Genomic DNA, 19,178 nt, shown 5'->3' on the forward strand with positions numbered 1-19,178 from the left:
CACCGAAGTTCTGTCAGCAGCCTAAATACAGAAATAACCTAAATACATAAATGTACATTAGCGTGACATGTGGAGACTTTGATTCTGCGCGAATCAAACCACTCTTTCACACGTGCCCAGCGCCGCAGAAGCACAGCGCTGACACACTGAGGTGCTTCCTTCTTTGCATCTCATCAGTTTCTGGTCAGGTTTTAACGAACAAACAGGAGACGCACTCCACAGCTTTATTTGCAGTTTGATATAGTGTTGTGCTAAGGATTATTATTGTTTCTAAGATAACCTCTATATTTCAAAGACATCATACTGTGGTAACCTTGCGGCAACAGCTTCCTAACTTAAACAAGCTGCAGGACTTTTATTTGAGCACTCCAGAGGGTGCAAAAATTAAAGAGACATTAAAAATATTATCAAACTGAATTCCGGGACTCCATAAAGATATTTGTGAACATGAAAGGATGAGTGCACAACACTAAATACATCATTATCTGAAAAGAGAAGCCAGTGAGAAATGCTTTAAACCTGCAGTCCGTCTAATATCCACCAGATGGCGCCTCTCCTGATTGTACAGAAGTCCACAGTCAACTAAAAAAATTGTTAAACTTTTGGACTGATGAAAGATAAGCATAATTCCCTAACATTTGTTATGTGGAGTTAGTGATTTACTTTTTGCTCTAGCCCACTCTGCTCTGATCTGCTGGTTGTTGTATTTTAGTTGCCATCAGCAAAGTTGCAGAGTGCCCTCCAGTGGAAAGAAGTGTGCATTGTCAACATCCATACCACGATTGTCTCTTCTTTACTTTTAAATTTTTTCTATGTGTCCTTATTACGTTGATACCTATACGTCATCAATTACATGAAAATATCGTCTTACCAATATTCCAGTAAAGTAAATAGAATATACAAAAGAAATACCAAACTATTTAAAATACATCAGGTGGTCTTAATTATTTTCAGCCTCGGTCGTTGTGTCCTTGGGCAAGAAGCTTCACCCGTTGACTGGTGGTGGTCAGAGGGCCCGGTGTCGCCAGTGTCCGGCAGCCAGGGCAGCTGTGGCTACAATGTAGCTGCCATCAGCAGTGTGTGAATGGCTGAATCTACACTTTGGGGTCCATAGGGACAAGCGCTATACAAATACAGACCGTTTACCCTCTGTGCGTGTGTGCGTGTGTGTGTTTCTATCATTGTCACATTTGATTAAACAAATAAAAACTACACTGTAAACAGTATAAAAGTTCGCATGAACCAGCAAGTTTTTAATACAAATCTCTGAATTACATTCAGTGACTCAGACAACAGTGTGAGAACAGTGACAACAGCTGGTTTTGTATCCTTGTTGTGTGTCTGCGTGTCTTTATACTCATCAGTGATCAATTTGTGTTATACTGGTTCTTTTTGAGTCCCTTTGTAGGTTTGTGAGATAGGGTAAGATATAGGTTACATTATTTATCCTAGAACTTGTTACAGCAGCCTATTAAACATAACGTATAACAAATAAGCTTAGATGAAGTATAAATGCTTAAAAATAAAATAAATTACAATCTAAAACACAAAAAAACTTTAGCGTCCATTTTTATATTTGTATAATTTTTAAAGTGTTGGGTTCATGGTGTATTTTGTGGTACAGTGCTGCGTAAACCCCGCGCCTCCTTCTGCGGATTGGTTTGCAATGATTGGTCGGTGAGCGGTAACGTGCGGACCTACGACTGCGACTCCATCTTTGTTGTGACGTCGACCCTTGCTGGACGTAAACTTCCTTGTTGGGATTGTCAACAGTGTGGCGGTAGAGTTTAGCTAACGCTACGTGTATCTGGGACTCTGCTTCCGAACCGGTTCGAAAGTCGTTAAGCTTCCTTTCTTATTTTTTGTTTTGAGAGTTTTCAAATATAAAATGACTTTTTATCGAAGTCTCTCAGCGGTTCTTGTATCGGTATGCTGGGTTCTCTTGTCCGTGGCGGAGGAGGTGAAGAACAGCACCGAAACTCGTAGAACCGCCGCGACGAACTCCAGCAGGGTTAACGCCATAAACGGCACCAGCAAGGGTCCGCTTAATACCTTCAACGTGGACAGCTCGATGATCCAGAGGGCCCTCTACGTCCTCGTTGGCATCACTATAATCGGCGTCCTCTACTTCCTCATCCGAGCCGTGCGGTGAGAACTACAATTTAATTCAGGATCAAAAATCATTGCTTCTTACAGTCGCTACGCAGTCACAATTTCGGCCTAAAATGTCCAAAATAATTAGAAATATTTACGGATCAGGTGAAAGCCGAATTGAAGAGCACATTTTCCAGCTTCAAAAAATCACTTTACAGTACTTCAGTAACTTTTGAGAAGCGAAGAAAGTTTAAAAAACTGGATTTATGAATGGAGTCTGCTGATTATAAGGTGCTGCACGTTTATTGTTAGCTTTTTGACATAGATTGCATTCTCGGGGTACACGGTTGTGTATATTAGTGTATCTGACAAGTTATTAGAGAAATCCAAAAGTAAGAATAGAGTAACATACATAAAGCCGAATTCCCTCCATAAATCTAACAACTTAAAACTTTGTATAAGCTGTTTTTATGTGTTGTAAATGACTATATATAAGTCCTGCATTATGTTTTAGTAACCATTTTTAGTTCGGCATACACTCCAAACTCCTATCACTTCTCTCAGTGTAACCGTTTCTGATAACAGGAGGTGGAACTTGGCCTCTCGTTTCATCCGACGTAGTCTTTGGTGAGAAGTACGTTTTTATTTGAAGTCAGCAAACCTGCTCCTTACAGACGGAGACTATGCAGTCAGAATCGAGGGCCAACTGTCACAATAATTACAAATATTTACAGAAGCCAAACGGAGGCTCCTGCAGTTTTAGGAAGTCACGTGAGACACATTTACAACGTGTCCTCAACTTGAGAAGCGGAGAAACTTTAAAACTGTGAATAGTGGGGCTTAATGTTTGTCCACATATGAGGATTGGCAATTTCTAAACTTACACTAGAGCAAGCCTTTTAGTGGCCACTCTTCAGTCCCGCCATTAGTTTGTCAGTGAGTCAGAGCCAGTTGGACACATTGTGTAACCTCAGTCTGAACTTCATCAACCTGAAGGTTTAGTGACAGGCTGCTGGCCTTTGGTCTCTCCCATCATTTAAAGCTGTGGTGTTCATATGAAATCACAGGTTTGGTTCCCACCTGAGTGATGTCACACCAAACGTCATTGTAAATTCAGTCGTTTTAAGCTCTGTCTCATATTAGCGATGTGACACACCTGTGCAGAGTGTCAGTCATGCGTTTGTGTGAAGTTGCTGGACTCACTGTGTGGTTCAGGAGGTAACACTTAACACTAATCCTGGTCTACCAGTGTCTCAATTTGTTTTGGCCATCACTTGGCCTTGTTCTGAGTTTAAGTGCCTTTACATTAAGAATGTCATTCTCCTAACATTTCACATTCAGTTCATAAATATCATAATTCACCCGTGTTTTTTTTTAAGTGCTGTACATTACAACTACCTGTTTGGAGCACAGTGGCGTCGAGTTAATAGTAAATGTCTGTTTTGTGATGATGTCGTCAGGCTGAAGAAGCCCACCCACAGAAAGAAGTATGGTCTACTGTCCAATGAGGACGATGCTGTGGAGATGGATGCGGTGGACAGCGACGAGGACGACACGCTGTACGAATCTCGCAGCCTCCGCAGGTCAGAGGTTAACAGGCAACAGCAGTAACGCTGAAATAGAACCAGAACCTGATTTTAAGGCTAATACCAGTAAACGTTTATTTTTATTTTTTATCTGATGTTCATCAGCAAAAGTAAAAAACATAGAATCATGAAAACAAAGTTGTCAAAACAATAAATAAATACATTTGATTATTTTGAATAGTTTGATTATTTAAATAATCCAGAGACGCTGACTGGAATTGTTCCAAAGTCTGAACTTTGCTGACTTTGATTTACAGTCAGTCTGATTGGTGTTATCTTTGTCTCTGTTCAGATGAGTCCTGGTCTTTGTCCTCTGACGGATCAGCCCGTATTGATTACAGATTGAGAGAGGGTGGGAGAAGTGACCAACGACTTGCTGAGACAAGTGGAAATAACAAACAAACTGACCAAATAGTCACTGAAGAAAAATGCCAAATCTCAGCTGCTCAAGGAAGATGAGCAGAATAATCAAATTTTTGTTCTTTTAAATGTGGTGTCGGATGAAATGCAGACATGACGGATCAGTGGATCCTCATGAGGCCAAATGTTCCTTTTCTGTTCGTTACTCCTCTTAATATTATTTCAGAGTGTTTTTCTAAGAGTTTATTTGGTGTGTTTTTCCACTCTGAGCTTTTCTGCTCTGACTACATGCTTTATACTACTGCAGACTGATGGCAGGCAGCAGCTATGGTGGTGTGAAATGCTGCAATTGATCAGGATTTGTTGTCCTGACAGACGGTCAGCCTGCCCTGAAACAGTGTTTCACATCGGCTGTGTTGAGACTAAAAGGGTGAATGTGAAGCTTTTGTATAACTCTGATTCCTGATGACATTTTTTTCTCTGTGGACAAGATTCACACTTCTTAACAAAACATTAAAATCTGATTTTTGAATATAAAAAAGTCTTATCATCTGTTTTTGTTTTTGAACATGAGTCTTTATTGGCTACTTTATTTTTTATCATGTCGTGTCAGGTGACATGATATGATATAAAATTAAAATATCTGTAGTTAAAAAAAATGTGCTTACAGTATTGGAAAAAATAATTTTGTAAAAGCGCTGCAGAAGTGAAAATACATGAAGTAAAGAGTACATGAAGTTTTAGTAAAATATGTAAAAATGTCGTAACCATAAATATAAAATATTGGAAAATACTTTTGCCAAGCAAAATACTTCTGGAATATGTAAAAAATAAATAAGTTATTATTTTTACCAAGTAGCTCTTAGGTCCTAAATTAGAAACAGGGATGGATGAGGATCTCAAAGCAGCGGCTGAGTCTGTGTAACTGCTTGTTTGTTTTTTTAAATAATTTAATCATTACTTAGAGGGCTTGAGCTTCAAAATGAAGCTGTAGTAGCAGGCGTTCACCACAAGATGTCGCCAGTGTTACTGTTTCAAACATTAAGCTAAAGTCAACGTTAATAGCAAAGCACCTGTGTATAGGCATCATATTAGCACAGCCTGAAACAGAAAACTGAACATCAGAAAAAGATCAGATTTGAATGATAACGCGGGACAAATATTATGAATGAACATCCAAAACAATCTTTGCAAAAGGTATTCAAATAAGGAAACAATCGAAACAACGTTAAGCAAAGTGTGAGAAATACTTCATTTTATGTATGTGTACACACACACACACACACACACACACACACACACACACACACACACACACACACACACACACACAGGGTCACCTGTCATAAAATTAGAAAACACAAACAATTCAATTCAATTTTATTTATATAGCGCCAAATCACAACAAAAGTCGCCTCAAGGCGCTTCATAGATACAGAGAAAAACCCAACAATCATATGACCCCCTATGAACAGCACTTTGGTGACAGTGGGAAGGAAAAACTCCTTTTTAACAGGAAGAAACCTCCAGCAGAACCAGGCTCAGGGAGGGGCGGGGCCATCTGCTGTGATTGGTTGGGGTGAGAGAACGAAGACAGGATAAAGACATGCTGTGGAAGAGAGACAGAGGTTAATAACAGATATGATTCAATGCAGAGAGGTCTGTTAATACATAGTGAGTGAGAAAGGTGACTGGAAAGGAAAAACTCAATGCATCATGGGAATCCCCGGCAGCCTACGTCTATTGCAGCATAACTAAGGGAGGATTCAGGGTCACCTGGTCCAGCCCTAACTATATGCTTTAGCAAAGAGGAAAGTTTGAAGCCTAATCTTGAAAGTAGGCATAGTGTCTGTCTCCTGAATCCAAACTGGAAGCTGGTTCCACAGAAGAGGGGCCTGAAAACTGAAGGCTCTGCCTCCCATTCTACTTTTAAATACTCTAGGAACAACAAGTAGGCCTGCAGAGCGAGAGCGAAGTGCTCTAATAGGGTGATATGGTACTACAAGCTCATTAAGATAAGATGGGGCCTGATTATTTAAGACCTTGTATGTGAGGAGCAGGATTTTGAATTCTGGATTTAACAGGAAGCCAAAACAGGAGAAATCTGCTCTCTCTTTCTAGTCCCTGTCAGGACTCTTGCTGCAGCATTTTGGATCAGCTGAAGGCTTTCAGGGAGTTTTAGGACTTCCTGATAATAATGAATTACAGTCGTCCAGCCTGGAAGTAATAAATGCATGAACTAGTTTTTCAGCGTCAGTCTGAGACAGGATATTTCTAACTTTAGAGATGTTGCACAAATGGAAGTAAATAAATTGTTGTAAATAAATAACTTTATTTTGGTATCTTAATAAAAACTAATTTGCTTTTCTGTTATATTCAATCAATAAACAAATTGAAAAGAAATCACCCACAAATCCTCATGTGGAAATAATTTTTTTGTCACCATAACTGAAAGAATTTTCTCTCCCTGTTCTTCCACCTGTTGCTGCTTTGTTACTAAACTCACTGAAAACAGGCTAATTCTGAGGTAATAAAACAGGAAGTGGCGATTTTTCCCACCTCACGGTCTGTCGGGGTCACTGATAGCAGGGTGACTGCTGAACTGCCACTGTAACAAGCTAATGATGAGTGGGCGTGGTGCTGAAGACTGATAAACGTCTCAGCCTATCAGACGGTCCCCAGAGAGACCACAATAACAACAGTACAACTCAACAGGTCCCAGAGGAGCAGAGGGGCGTGTTTCAATTAGAGAAAGCTGAGTATATGTGTGTGTGTTTGTGAGATGCTGGCTTATCCTCGGTTCCCACCTTAGTCTCTCTGTTTTCACACAGTTTATCTGATCAGGTGTCAATAAATCTGCTGAAGACCGTCACTAATTTTAGCTAAATCAACCTGCAGTTATTGTTCACCTGTTAGAAATATGGCTGCACCTCCAGTTTCCAGCAGACACTGTGATAGTGGGAAACATGACATCAGAACAGCCAACTAAATAGACAGATGTAAGATTATTGTTCTGAGCATCAAAGGGCAGTTTCAGAGCCAGATCGAGCTGGATCAAAGGTTTCTAAGAGGGCGGAGCATGGAGCCCAAAAACACTTCATGGATCCAAAGCAGGATCCGGAGGATAAAGGTGACATCATCAGAAGTCCAATACATCAAGTTGTGTTAGCTGAGAGATTAAAAAACCAAGACCCAACTGGCTGACACGCAGTGCTCACTAACTGCTTACTCAAATGTACTCGATTGAAGGATCATCAGCAAGTGTGAACACATGTATAAAACCAGATGTTGACACTTTGCTGGCCTGCAATGCTCAGAGAAACTGCAGAAAACGGATGCATCTCAGACTCAAAACTGTGTCTGAACAAACCACAAGACTTCTGGAATAATGTCCTTTGCAAAGATGAGGCCAAAGTGCAGAGGACCAAGTTTGGTGAAAAGCAAACACAGCAAACCAGCACAAACACCTCAATCCACCTGCCAAGTGGGGTGATGGACAGGTCATGATTTGGCTCTTCTTTTGGAGCCACAGTAAGGTTGTCACATTGGCCCAAACTAATGCACCAAGAGTGAAATGAAGCTGAGGCAAACTGAAGTGGACAGAGTGCAGATGATGCAAGAGAATTTTTAATCATTCTCTGCTGTGACTCCACTTTAAATCTAAATGAGGTGATGGAGGAATCCATCCTTTAGAGCTATGCTGTATCCTCCGGTTTGCGTATTTTTGGAGAATGATTCATCCTGAAGCAGATTAATGAGCCTCAAACCCACCTCGGAGCTTTGAAAGGGGGAGCTGGTTTTCAGTGGACTTTCCTCCACAGCCACCTGACCTTAACCCCACTGGATATTCAGGAGGAAGCCAAACAGAGAAACAGTGGTGGGAACTGAGGATGAGCCGATATCTCTCTGTCACAGACACACACACACACACACACACACACACACACAGAGCTCTCTAATTGAAACACGCCCCTCTGCTCCTCTGAGTTGTCCTGTTGTTATTGCCATCTCCCCCAGGGCCGTCCGATTGGGTGAGATGTTTATCAGTCATCTCCTCAACTCATCATGGCCTTGTTACAGTGGCACAGTGACAGTCTACTCCGCCCCATCACCCCAACCCCCCTGCTCCCCAACACACACACACACACACACACACACACACACACACACACACACACACACACCTCCACAGTGAGTTCAGGTGCTTTGCTGTGTTAGAGCACTAATAATGCTGCAACAAAATTTGACATTGAACTTAATTTAAATAATTTTTTTAAAAGAAAAAAACATCACATGTTACAATATAACAACAAGAATGTTTACTTATGCACTGTTACTTTCAAAACAGTATTTCAAAACATATTTATTTTCCTTAGAAAGAATGAATCATTTATATTTACACACAATAACAGAATTATGTCAGAACAAAATGACCATGTTAGATATTACGATCCCCTAAAACCTGTTTATCGAGCTATATCCAGAGCACAAACCTCTGCTGTGCAATGATGTGCAAACTTTATAAAGATCAAAGGTTGTAAAATCATGTGAAAACTGAGAGTTAACTTCCAGTTTATGCACAATAGGAAAACCCAAGCTTCATCAGAAAACCCGTCCATCCATTCTCGTCTCCGTTTCGGGGTCGTGGGGGTCTGGAGCCTATCCCAGCTGTCTTAGCCAGTCTGTTGCAGAGCTAACACACACAGACAGACAACCATTCACATTCCACCTACTGGCAATTTAGAATTACCAGTTAGCCTAACCCCACTCACTGCATGTCTTTGGACTGTGGGGAAGCCAGAGTGCCCAGTAGTGATGGGATTTCCAGCTCTTTTTAGAGAACCGGCTCTTTTGGCTCCGAACCGGCTCTTCAGGTTGTTTTGTTGCTTTAATTAATTTATTATTAACAATAATATAAAATTATGCACAAAAGGAATTACTAATGTAAAAAAAAGTGGTTTTATTTATATATGTTTATACATAAATATATGCGGTGGCCCCTAGAGACAAAACACGTACAAACTCCAAAACACATTTCTAGCATGAACTGAACTTCCAAAACAGGATCACCTAAATTACACAATTGAAATCATGAAAGCATGTGTGTATTGTTTGTGTATTTATACACAAGCATTCATATATAGTCAAATAATTAAAAAAAAAAAAAGTTCATTTACCTGTTACTACCACACACCAAATCTGGTCGTTGGTACTTGCTGGCTTGTGTAGCCACAAGATAACAAAAGCTCAACACTGCCCCCTAGCATCCTGGAGCACTTCTTTTGTCTTTTGTACGTGTTTTGAGTTTGTATGTGTTTTGTCTGTAGGGGCCACTGTAAATATACTTTTATTTATTCACTCCACATAAAATGTAATAAATAAATCATATAATACAAAAAACAACTATTCACATTTACACCTTTTAACTTTTAACTATTTAAATTTTCATCTTTTTCCTTTTCAACAAATTTAAAGTGAAACAACACAAAACACTGCAAACCACAACACAATTAAATATAAATTATAATATGAAAACAAAAAGAAGATGCATATTCTCTGTCATATGGGCCTGCATGAATAAACTTTCTGAATCCTTTATCATCTGCAACTGAATATAGTTGTGGATGATTACTATACCTTTCTAATGTGACGTTGTTGTCCCTGGCTCTCTTTCTCTCCCTCCCGCTCTGTTCCTGTGCTACTGAGTGTAACTACCGCCCCTCCCCCCTCTGCCCAGCGTAAAGCACAAGGCTCGCGTGCGGAGTGAAGCGGAAAAAAGTGCGAGAGAGAGAGAGAGAGAGAGAGAAAACCCCACGGCTCGCGATAAGGAGCCGGCTCGCGTCGTTCAAGTCAAAGACCCGGCTCTAAGAGCCATTTCGTTCACGACCGACCCATCACTAGTACCCAGAGAGAAGATGCAAACTCCACAGAGAAAGGCCCCGGCCATACAGTGGAATTGAACTTACCACCTTCTTGCTGTGAAGCAACAATGCTAACCACTGCTGCCTCTTGAGAAAACATCATGCAGAAAAAACCCAACAGTAATCAGTTTAGATTTGAAAAACAGAATTGTTGATGGTCACAAAGCAGCAGATGGATATACCAAGTTATCACAGCATTTCTGTTAGAGGCATCGTCAAGGAGCTCACATCGGCCCTCACAGTGCAGAGCAAGTGTGGCAGAAGCAGGAAGAGAAAATTTCAAAGATTCTGGAAAGAAAACTAGTGAGCAATGTGTCTAAAGACCCCAGGCCTCCACTTCTGCAAAAGAGACACCCTTAAGTCAGACTGAAGTATGCCGAGGACTTCTTGGACAAAGACTATATGAGTATGTGATGATATCAGTTTATTGCAGCTCTTCACTCAATCATCAGGTGCAAATTTAGAAAAAAATAAATGAAGAATTTATGAGTCTTGCACGAGTGAATCAGCAGGTTGTCATTAATGAAGAGGAAAAGCATCAGTTTCTCTGTATTTTTATTTCTCTGTATTCAGATATGAGCATCACACCTGCGCATCATCACAGATTTCATCAGTAGACAAAAAGACATTTTTATTAACATTAAAATCACCAAAGGTTCCTCATGAAAGAACCTGAATCTGGTTACTGGTTCTTCTGCTTCATGGCAGAACATCACCCTGAATATCAAACATAAAACACACAAACAACATGGAAAGCACACGTCTAATAACACTGATACATGTGAATATCACATGAACTTTTTTCATTAGTGAATTACTAAATGCAGAATAATTCATATTTATGGATAATTCCATGTGTGCTTTTAAAGCTACCAGCCATCACTCTGTGCTTTTATTTAGCTACACTAACATCTCAATCATGTATTAAATGGCCTTTAAAATCCACATTTCCCTTTCACTCTGTTCACCTCACTGAGGAAGAATATCATCAGTTTAACCCAAAACATTTACAATATGAACAGATGTTCCCAATGCCAGTACGTCTGACCTGTAATCATTTATTCATGAAGATCAATAATTCATCTGTCTGCTGCATGAAGTGTCGTGTATCATTTTTGTGATTTTCTAAAACCAGTCAGAAATAATGCAGAGGCATTGTCTGACAAAAAGCTTGTAAACGACGAAGGTTTCTGTCTTGTTAGTGTTCCCTGTTTACATCTTTGTGTTTGAGCCTGAATCAGCTGACTGACGACAAACAGCAGAACTGGAGCACAGGAGCATCAGTCTGACCCCAGACTGCAGGGGCCTTCACATCTGGAGTGATGAAACAGTCTCAGCTGATCTCTGCTCGACCTGCTCAGCTGTACCTGCTGGTACTGGAGCTGCCTCTGCTCCCCCATCAGCCCATCAGAGTCTCCCTCTGATGAACTCTCGCAGGTGGAGTTAGGTGATGGTGTCCCCTGCAGTCTGTCCTCCTCCAGCCTCACAGCCTGGCTCTGTGGGGCCCCGCTGAGGTCTTGCTCAGTCAGTAGATGGTCCAGAAAGCTGATGTACCTGAGGGCGAGGCGTAGGATCTCGTTCTTGCTGAGCTTCCTGTCTGGGGGGTGGGTGGGTATGAGACGTCGCAGCTCTGCGAATGCACCATTCACGTTCTGCTGGCGCCATCGTTCTCGACTGTTGGTGAAAATCCGACGTACCACTCTGGGACGGGTACCTGAGGGGAGAGCAAAGAAGGATCAGCTGGAGAACCACATCTAAGGATGTAAGGTTGGGTACAAAGTAGCTGAGTGACCCTCAACTGGTGACAGCACAAGCATGTGCAGTGACAAAAAAACAACTGTTTTGTTCTAGTAGGAAAAATCTAATAAAAGAACCAAATAAATAAAAGAGACAGAAGTGAAGGAAACAGAGACGAACACCTGACAAAGACTGACTCACACTAAACACACAACATGAAGACAAGGATTACAAAATACAGGTGAAGTCAGAAAAGAACGAAGAAGGGAAGTGGAAAAAAACTGAAAGCTGCATGAATTGGAGAGGTAGAAACAGTGAGACAAACAGAGGAAAGACGGGAAGCAAAGAAGAGAGAATCTTCAAAAACACAAGGACAAGGATTCACAACTGAAACCACTGAACAGTGGAGAGAACACGACACCTTAAACAGAACCACGTGAAGAAGAAACACAATCTCACTCTGTCTGTAAAACATCTTTTTATGCAGCATCATCGTCAAGGTTTTATCTTTAATAGAAAGGAAAACTGCGAAGCTTTTTACAAATTAAAACAGCCCTCTTTCATCTTATAGGATACTTGTCTGATTTATTTATAATTTACGGTTGAAAACAGCTGCTAGTATTGATAACCACTTATAACTGATAAGTGGACCTTTTGAATGTGATATTATTTTTCTTAAATGCTGAATTAAGTAAAGCTTAATGCTGCTAAGATGTCTTTTGTCAGCTCTATAGAAGAGCACACTAACATGCGTGTCTCCATATCTGGTGATGCAGTGAACTCACCCTCAGTGAGGTTCCTCTCACACGGAGCCGCTCTGAGCTTCAGGGCGATGCGTGGATCTGGATCACTGCACACAGACACACAGACACGTTGGTGAGGAGCAGAAAAATCCTCCTTGGTGATGAATTATGGAAACTCATATTTTATTTTAAAAATGGTTTCAATAGAATGCAGATGCCAGCAACATGCTGAAACAAATGCACCATAATCGTTATAATGGCGTTCTCCCTGTCTTGTAAAACTGTAAATACCGCAGATCAAAAAGCCAATAACAGGTAATAACTGCGGCTTATGTAAAACAAGCAGCTTTTTAGTGCAAACACATTGACTGTTGTAAACTCCAACATCTATTAATCTTTACAGTAACAAAAATGGTTGTTTTAAGCCGTTTACAGTTCATTAATAAACGCCGGTCTCACCTGCGGAAGGTGTGGAGGTCCTGGACATCTTCGTGCAGCATGTCTCTTGCGAACAGAAGCAGCAGAAGTGAAGGAGACTGGTGGCTAATCGGGGTTCAGTTGGCAGTTCGAGCTCCGTTGACCTTCCCTCGGCTCTGTGGAGAGTCAGTGTCGGTCGCCTCTTTTTATATCCACGGACCCTCCCACCCCCACCTCCCCGTGTCCCGGCGCGTCGTTTCCTCGGAGCCCCCTTTGATAAAGACAGTCCCATTAAAGTCATTAAACCCAGGGTCCCAGGAAGCAGCTCTCCAGGGACCTGCAGGGTCCTTGGTCCGCCTCCCCCCTCCCCCCCTCTGTAGGAGTCGTGTTTTCCTCCGTCACGACTCCACAGCCTTCGGCGCCACCGCTGCCAGCCGGACCCAGTACGCACAGACCATCAAGGCTGGTCCTGTGCTAAAACTTCTCAGTGACTGAAACACTAACTGAAGTAGCCTACGTATTGAAGTAAAACCAAACATGCCACATATGATTCATCGCCACATGACTGTTTCTGTTTAAACTGTCTTTTCTTGGCAGCTCTGGGGGTTTCTCGCTTTTGTTTGCGGGGTTAAAAAAACTGAAAGTCTCAGACTTATTGTTGAGTAGCTTTGATGCGCCTCTCAGGTGAGCCGAAATTTTAAGGGGAATTTTTATTTTATTTATACACTCCTCGGAAGTTCTATCTGTTCACATTTCTGCACCAAAATACGTTTACAGCTATTATAGGACACGTCAGTAAGAGGGAAACGGCACGATTTAATAATATTAAGAAGACTTAATGAAATGCTGGTAAACTGGGATTTTGTTTTAATCTTTGCCAAGCAGGACAACTTAAAAATCAGAGACAAAGGAGGAAAACATGCTAAATGCTCACACTGAGCCATGTTGTCCAAGGTCAGTTACAAACAGGAATATAACGTCTTCAATAGCATCAGCCTATAAAAGTAAAAATGTAACTGTTTTCATTATTGATTTATTGATCGATCAGTTTCTGTACGTGGCTAGACTGCGCAATGGGAATTAAATTCAAATTCAAATTCAAATTTTATTTGTCACGTACACAGTCATACACAGTACGATATGTAGTGAAATGCTTGGACAACTGCTCGTGACCTAAAGAGAACAAAAAAGGAAAAGGCTATGAATAAGATAGGAAATAAATATGAAAAATTAAAAAGGGTAAATTTAACTAGGAAGGAATAGAATATAAATTAAGGTTAAAAATGAAATAACTGTACAACACAAATTAGAATGAAGGGTAAATTTAACTGGGAAGAATAAGATAAAGATAAATATATAAATTAAAGTTGAAAATAAAATAACTGTACAACAAAATACACAATATAGAACTATATAAGAATGTATGAAGAAATCTAAATATAAATAAATATATACACAATAACAGCAGCTGTACAAGTATTAACCGGAAATGAAGAATATAGTGACCAGTGTTGTGCAAAACCAAAGTCCAGAAAGTCCAGTGTGTGTGTAAGAACCATATGTGTGGGTCAGTACTGTGTGGTGGTGTGATTGAGAGACCGTATCGCCTGCGGGAAGAAGCTCCTCCTCAGTCTCTCTGTGTTGGTCTTCAGGGAGCGGAATCGCTTTCCTGACCTCAGCAGAGAGAACAGTCTGTTGTTGGGATGGCTGAGGTCCTTCTTATTGGTGGTTGTTAAACTTCTATCAATCGCCTTTTACTTAATTATCTTATAATTTGTATTTATGACTCGTGTGCAGCCGGAAGCGTTGCAGGTGTCGTGTGGTTCCAGCTGAGCAGTTCACTCACGAGCTGTTAGACTCGTCTATCTGATGTTTGACGCCATCAAACGGCCGCTTCGCTTTCCGTTAAACGTCTCTACCTGCGCCCAGGGGTGCCCAACTCCAGGCCTCGAGTTCCGGTGTCCTGCAGGCTTCAGATGTGTCCTTGATCCACTACAGCTGATTTAAATTACCAAATGACATTCTCAACAGGTCTTGAATTTCTTCAGAGGCCTGGTAATGAACTAATCGTTTGATTCAGGTGTGTTGACCCAGAGTGAGATCTAAAACCTGCAGGACACCGGCACTCGAGGCCTGGAGTTGGACACCCCTGCCTGCGCCGGAGGCTGCGAGGTGTTCAGACAGACAGGTGAGGAGATGTCTGCAGTCAGGGAGGTGACAAAGTTAGGCTGAGCCACAGACACACGGCAGTGAGACTCGTGATTAAAAACCTGCACGAGTTACATCCTTAACTATCCACAAACATTAGTGATTAATGACCATCGTAGATTAAAACGCTTAATGAGGACTATTGCAAACAATGTGCTTTTATTTTTTATGGTGTTTATTTTCATTAAAGTTTGTAGAGTTGATGTGGAGGTTAAATAAAATCAGCTGTTTGAATCTCTCTAATTGTCTGTGATGATGTTGACGTGGTTTTTGTTTTGTCCTTTATTACTTCCATTATAAATCTCAACTTCTTCCTTTATGGAAGAAAGTTTATTTTTATGATGCTTTTTCTGGTTTCAGTTCACATAAATTAATCTGTGTTACTTCTGGTCTGTGATATTTAATTGAGTGAAATAAAACGTATCAAATGCAACTGTGTGAAATAAACAGGAATGCCGTTCATCATAATGATGACATCTACTGTTTGCTGATAACTCGTATAAATGAAGTCATCTCGTTTCAGAGGCGGAAATTGACTGAGCCACAGGAACAGCTTCAGAAACTGATTCAGGACTTTGAGCATATCGTTTCTTTATCTGGCTTCTCTTAGTCTAATATTACCAATCACATGAAACTGGTTATGAAATTGATTAGTCGTAAGTAACCCACAGCGCCTACACACTGTCACATGACCCACATCAGCTGGCGCGAGGTCCCTCTCCTGATTCGCTGCGTCCCCGCCGCGGCAAAGATGCCTTGAGTTCGGCTGCGCTGTCTGTTATTTAACTGCCTTCCGTCGTGCAGTTTCCGTATTTGTTTGAAGTGTACAGATGAAGCTATGGATGAAATATTGTACTGTTATGAAATGTGACAATGCAATGATCAGATTCACGCTATAGAAGTGTGGAATCATTGTATATTAAACTGAATTCAAATCGAAATGGACATTTTCTGTCCCTGCAGGTCAGATGTGTTTGTTGTTGTGCTTCTTCATATTCACCCCCCCCCCTTCATCCTGTCTTTGGATTACGGACGTATTTTTTTCCCGTCGTGAAACTGAGCCCTAAAGAGGAACTCCAGAAAACTGACCTTCAAAAGGAAATGAACAGGCATTTAAAAGTCTTTTGCACAGCGATTGCAGTGAAATTAATTGTGGTACATGTATTTATCCATGTTGTGTTTTGTATTTGTTTTGTTCCACTTCCGCTTTTTCCCAATTTGTTCAATATATTTTTGGTTTTCTTTGACAGATTTTCTGTGTCTGGTCTCATCATTCACACCACCTGGGCTCCATTCTGTGCATCAGTCAGTTACATCCACCCGCTGCATATATAGCTGGACTGGTGCTTTTTCGTTTTTATGGGCCGATGTTTTGTTGTTTGTTTGTTTTGGGGTCTTTTTTGTAACGGCATAAACAATGAAAGGTGGTGGATTGGCTAATTGGTCATGATCGGATAGATTACAGCCGATGAGGTCGAACTTTGAAGTTTCGCATTGAGCTCAAAAGGAGCAGTTTGTCCCGGACTTCAGCTGGAATAGAAAAAGACACAAAGCTGCAGTTATTCTGTCTTTGCGCTGCAGCTGCCTCCTCTCCTCTCATCCTCTCCTGTTTCTACTTCAATCATGAAACTGATCAATGATCAGCTGATCGCTTTTCTCTTGTTTGTTTATCGCCCACTTTGCGCCAGAAAGAGGAAACCAGCGGATGTCGCGCTAAACAACAGCAGCACCTTTAAGCTTGATCAGCTGTTGTTAGAATTGATTTAATATTAATTTCTAGTATCAGCTGATGTTTGCTGGAGCCACAGCTGTAAAGCTGCTGGTCATGATGTCATGCTCAAAAATGTTTTGTCTCACTCTCATTTCTTCTTGTTGCGTGTTTAAGCTCTACTTGGAACCTTGTTAAGATCCAACCATGCAAAATCTGATCTATTTATTAATGTTTTTGTTGCCATTTTTCAAGTGGTCTTTAATGTTTGATCAGGACTGAATCAAATTTGATGTGTAACAGCGCCATGTTGTGGCCAAAGAGAGTAGAAAAGAACTACCATTGATGATCAGGTGAAACAGAAGTTAAAGACAGTAGTTATGGACACTAAAAATGAATTAAGCATTTGTTTTATTACCACGATGGTCAAAGGGGAAGAAGAGTGAGCTATCAGCTGGGCAGTGGTGGATAAAATTTGGCCAGTTTTAACCCAAAGCCCACAACACAAACGCACATACCTGTAAGAATGACACAAACAAACCTAAACAACTGTGCAAAACGGCACCAATAAAAAGGTCAAAAAAATAAATTTGACACAAACCTGTAAATAAATAAAATCTGTAAAATATATACATCTTTTAGGCTTTTCCAGAAAGTTAAAAAATAAAAGAAGCGTTGGCTTAAAATAGGCCGGTTGCCAATAAGTGTTATGAAACTGAGTTCAGATTCACTCTGCAGAGGCGACAGATGTGTCACAGTCCAAACACACCACAGTGTGAGTCCGAAGAAGCTTTTCTCTGAGTGAACGCAGTGCGCGTCTGAGGTTGTAAGTGAGTAATTATATATCAGAAATAATAATATATTTAAAAACAGCAACAACAACAAAACCCACTAGTATGTATTGTAAGTGTCACCTGGCAGTTCGCTGGTGATTGGCAGAGTGGGTGCGTGGGGTGAGGTCGGCGCTCTTCTGTGGAAAAATCCAGAGGCGATTAACGCTCTCTGGTGCGAGTGGGTGTATTGTTCGGTAAGAGACTTTTGCCATTTCGTTTGGATCACTTATTGTTGTAGGTGCCGATTTTTAATGCGTGTTGTTGGACTTTTTTAGTGTGACCACGAGTTTTAATGGAGGAATTGATCGACTGCGCGCAGGGAAACCGATCGTTGGTATATTTGTTTGTTTTAGTTCTGTGATTTTTGAATGGTTTAATAAAACGGATATTTTATTTGGTAACATTTTAAACCATAATGTTGTTTTTCAGCTGTTGTTGTGCTGCCTCATCTGTCCTTTTGTCGTTCTTTTCATTGATTTGTAATTTTGTTTTGGTCCGTGCAGCCTTAAAGGCGGTTAATGCTTGAGAGTGAGCCGTGTGAGGACTAACCTCTCTTTTTGTTTGTGCCACTTCCTTTAACATCAACACATAGCGCTGATTCCCAGCTGTGCTGAGACCTGGATTGTTTGCCGTCTCATGTGCAGCGGGGATATCAGCAGGATGTGTTGTAAGTGCCGTCTGGAAATAACTGGGAAAACTATGTTTAATTAATGTAACAAATTATCAGTTTATTTCTTTGCCCCTTTTATTCGGTACCTTTGTCCTCGGTTACAGTATTTTTCCCCTCATGCGCGGTATTTGCACAGAGGTGGAGCCGCGCATGGACTCAGACTGACTGGACGCAACATTGAGCAGTTGCACCCTCCTGTGGCTGAAGTTGGTATTACATGAAAGTGCCCCTCTAACGCAATGAATTCGCTTCAAATCTCAAAAAGCCAAATCTGATGAGCTGCAATCTCACTCACACTGAGCACCTTTAAACATATGTTGGTAGAATATGACATGCCAGCATGTTTTTGCACTCTTACACCTCTGAGTTAAATTTATTTTCTAATTAGTAATTTTATTTGACTTTTTTTTTAGTTTCAGTTAATTTCTAGAGTGGATTTTATTTGAAACTGTTTAGTTTTACTTCAGTTTTTATTAGTTTCAGTCTCTGTGATGATTACTGTAAGGAGGGCATATATCAGAGGCAAAATAAGGAAAACCAGTGCAGGTATTATACTATGCTACAATATTCAAAATACTTTATTTTAGTTACTTTTAGTAGTAATAGTAGTTTTTATTTAACTATAATAACCAGGCTCTGATATTAACATAAACGTCCTTACATCACAGGACAGGAACCTGCCCGAGGACCTTCAGGCTTTAAAATTTGAGTCTGAACTTAAGTGAAAGTTGTTGGGTCATTGGACGTTCAGCACAAAGACAGTTACATCTGCAAACTCAGAGACGAGTATTGGAAGCGATTTGTGACAGAAGGACAGCAGCAAGAGTGAAGGGGAAGTCATTTAGTAATGAAACAGGAAACGGCTTACCTCAATTATATGGATAAGATCAAGACAGACAAC

At 40.7% G+C, this 19,178-nt stretch overlaps 2 protein-coding genes across 2 annotated transcripts; one reads left to right on the top strand and one right to left on the bottom strand.

Moving 5' to 3' along the window:
- The first annotated feature begins 1,715 nt into the window (after positions 1–1,715).
- On the top strand, positions 1,716–4,581 carry fam174c (family with sequence similarity 174 member C). The gene is made up of 3 exons (XM_085246228.1): positions 1,716–2,148; positions 3,555–3,677; positions 3,973–4,581. The coding sequence occupies exons 1-3, from the start codon at positions 1,889–1,891 to the stop codon at positions 3,974–3,976; spliced, it is 387 nt and encodes a 128-aa protein (XP_085102354.1). The 5' UTR covers positions 1,716–1,888; the 3' UTR covers positions 3,977–4,581.
- A 5,814-nt stretch (positions 4,582–10,395) lies between these two features.
- On the bottom strand, positions 10,396–13,056 carry LOC146558961 (T-cell acute lymphocytic leukemia protein 1 homolog). The gene is made up of 3 exons (XM_085246824.1): positions 12,901–13,056; positions 12,484–12,548; positions 10,396–11,675 (listed from the first exon to the last, which is right to left on the bottom strand). The coding sequence occupies exons 1-3, from the start codon at positions 12,939–12,941 to the stop codon at positions 11,242–11,244; spliced, it is 540 nt and encodes a 179-aa protein (XP_085102950.1). The 5' UTR covers positions 12,942–13,056; the 3' UTR covers positions 10,396–11,241.
- Positions 13,057–19,178: the final 6,122 nt, after the last annotated feature.

Source organism: Mchenga conophoros, linkage group LG15 (assembly GCF_057382185.1).
Source record: "Mchenga conophoros isolate Kocher_MC1m ecotype Shallow Benthic linkage group LG15, M_conophoros_male_GT1.1, whole genome shotgun sequence".
NCBI lineage: Eukaryota > Metazoa > Chordata > Actinopteri > Cichliformes > Cichlidae > Mchenga > Mchenga conophoros.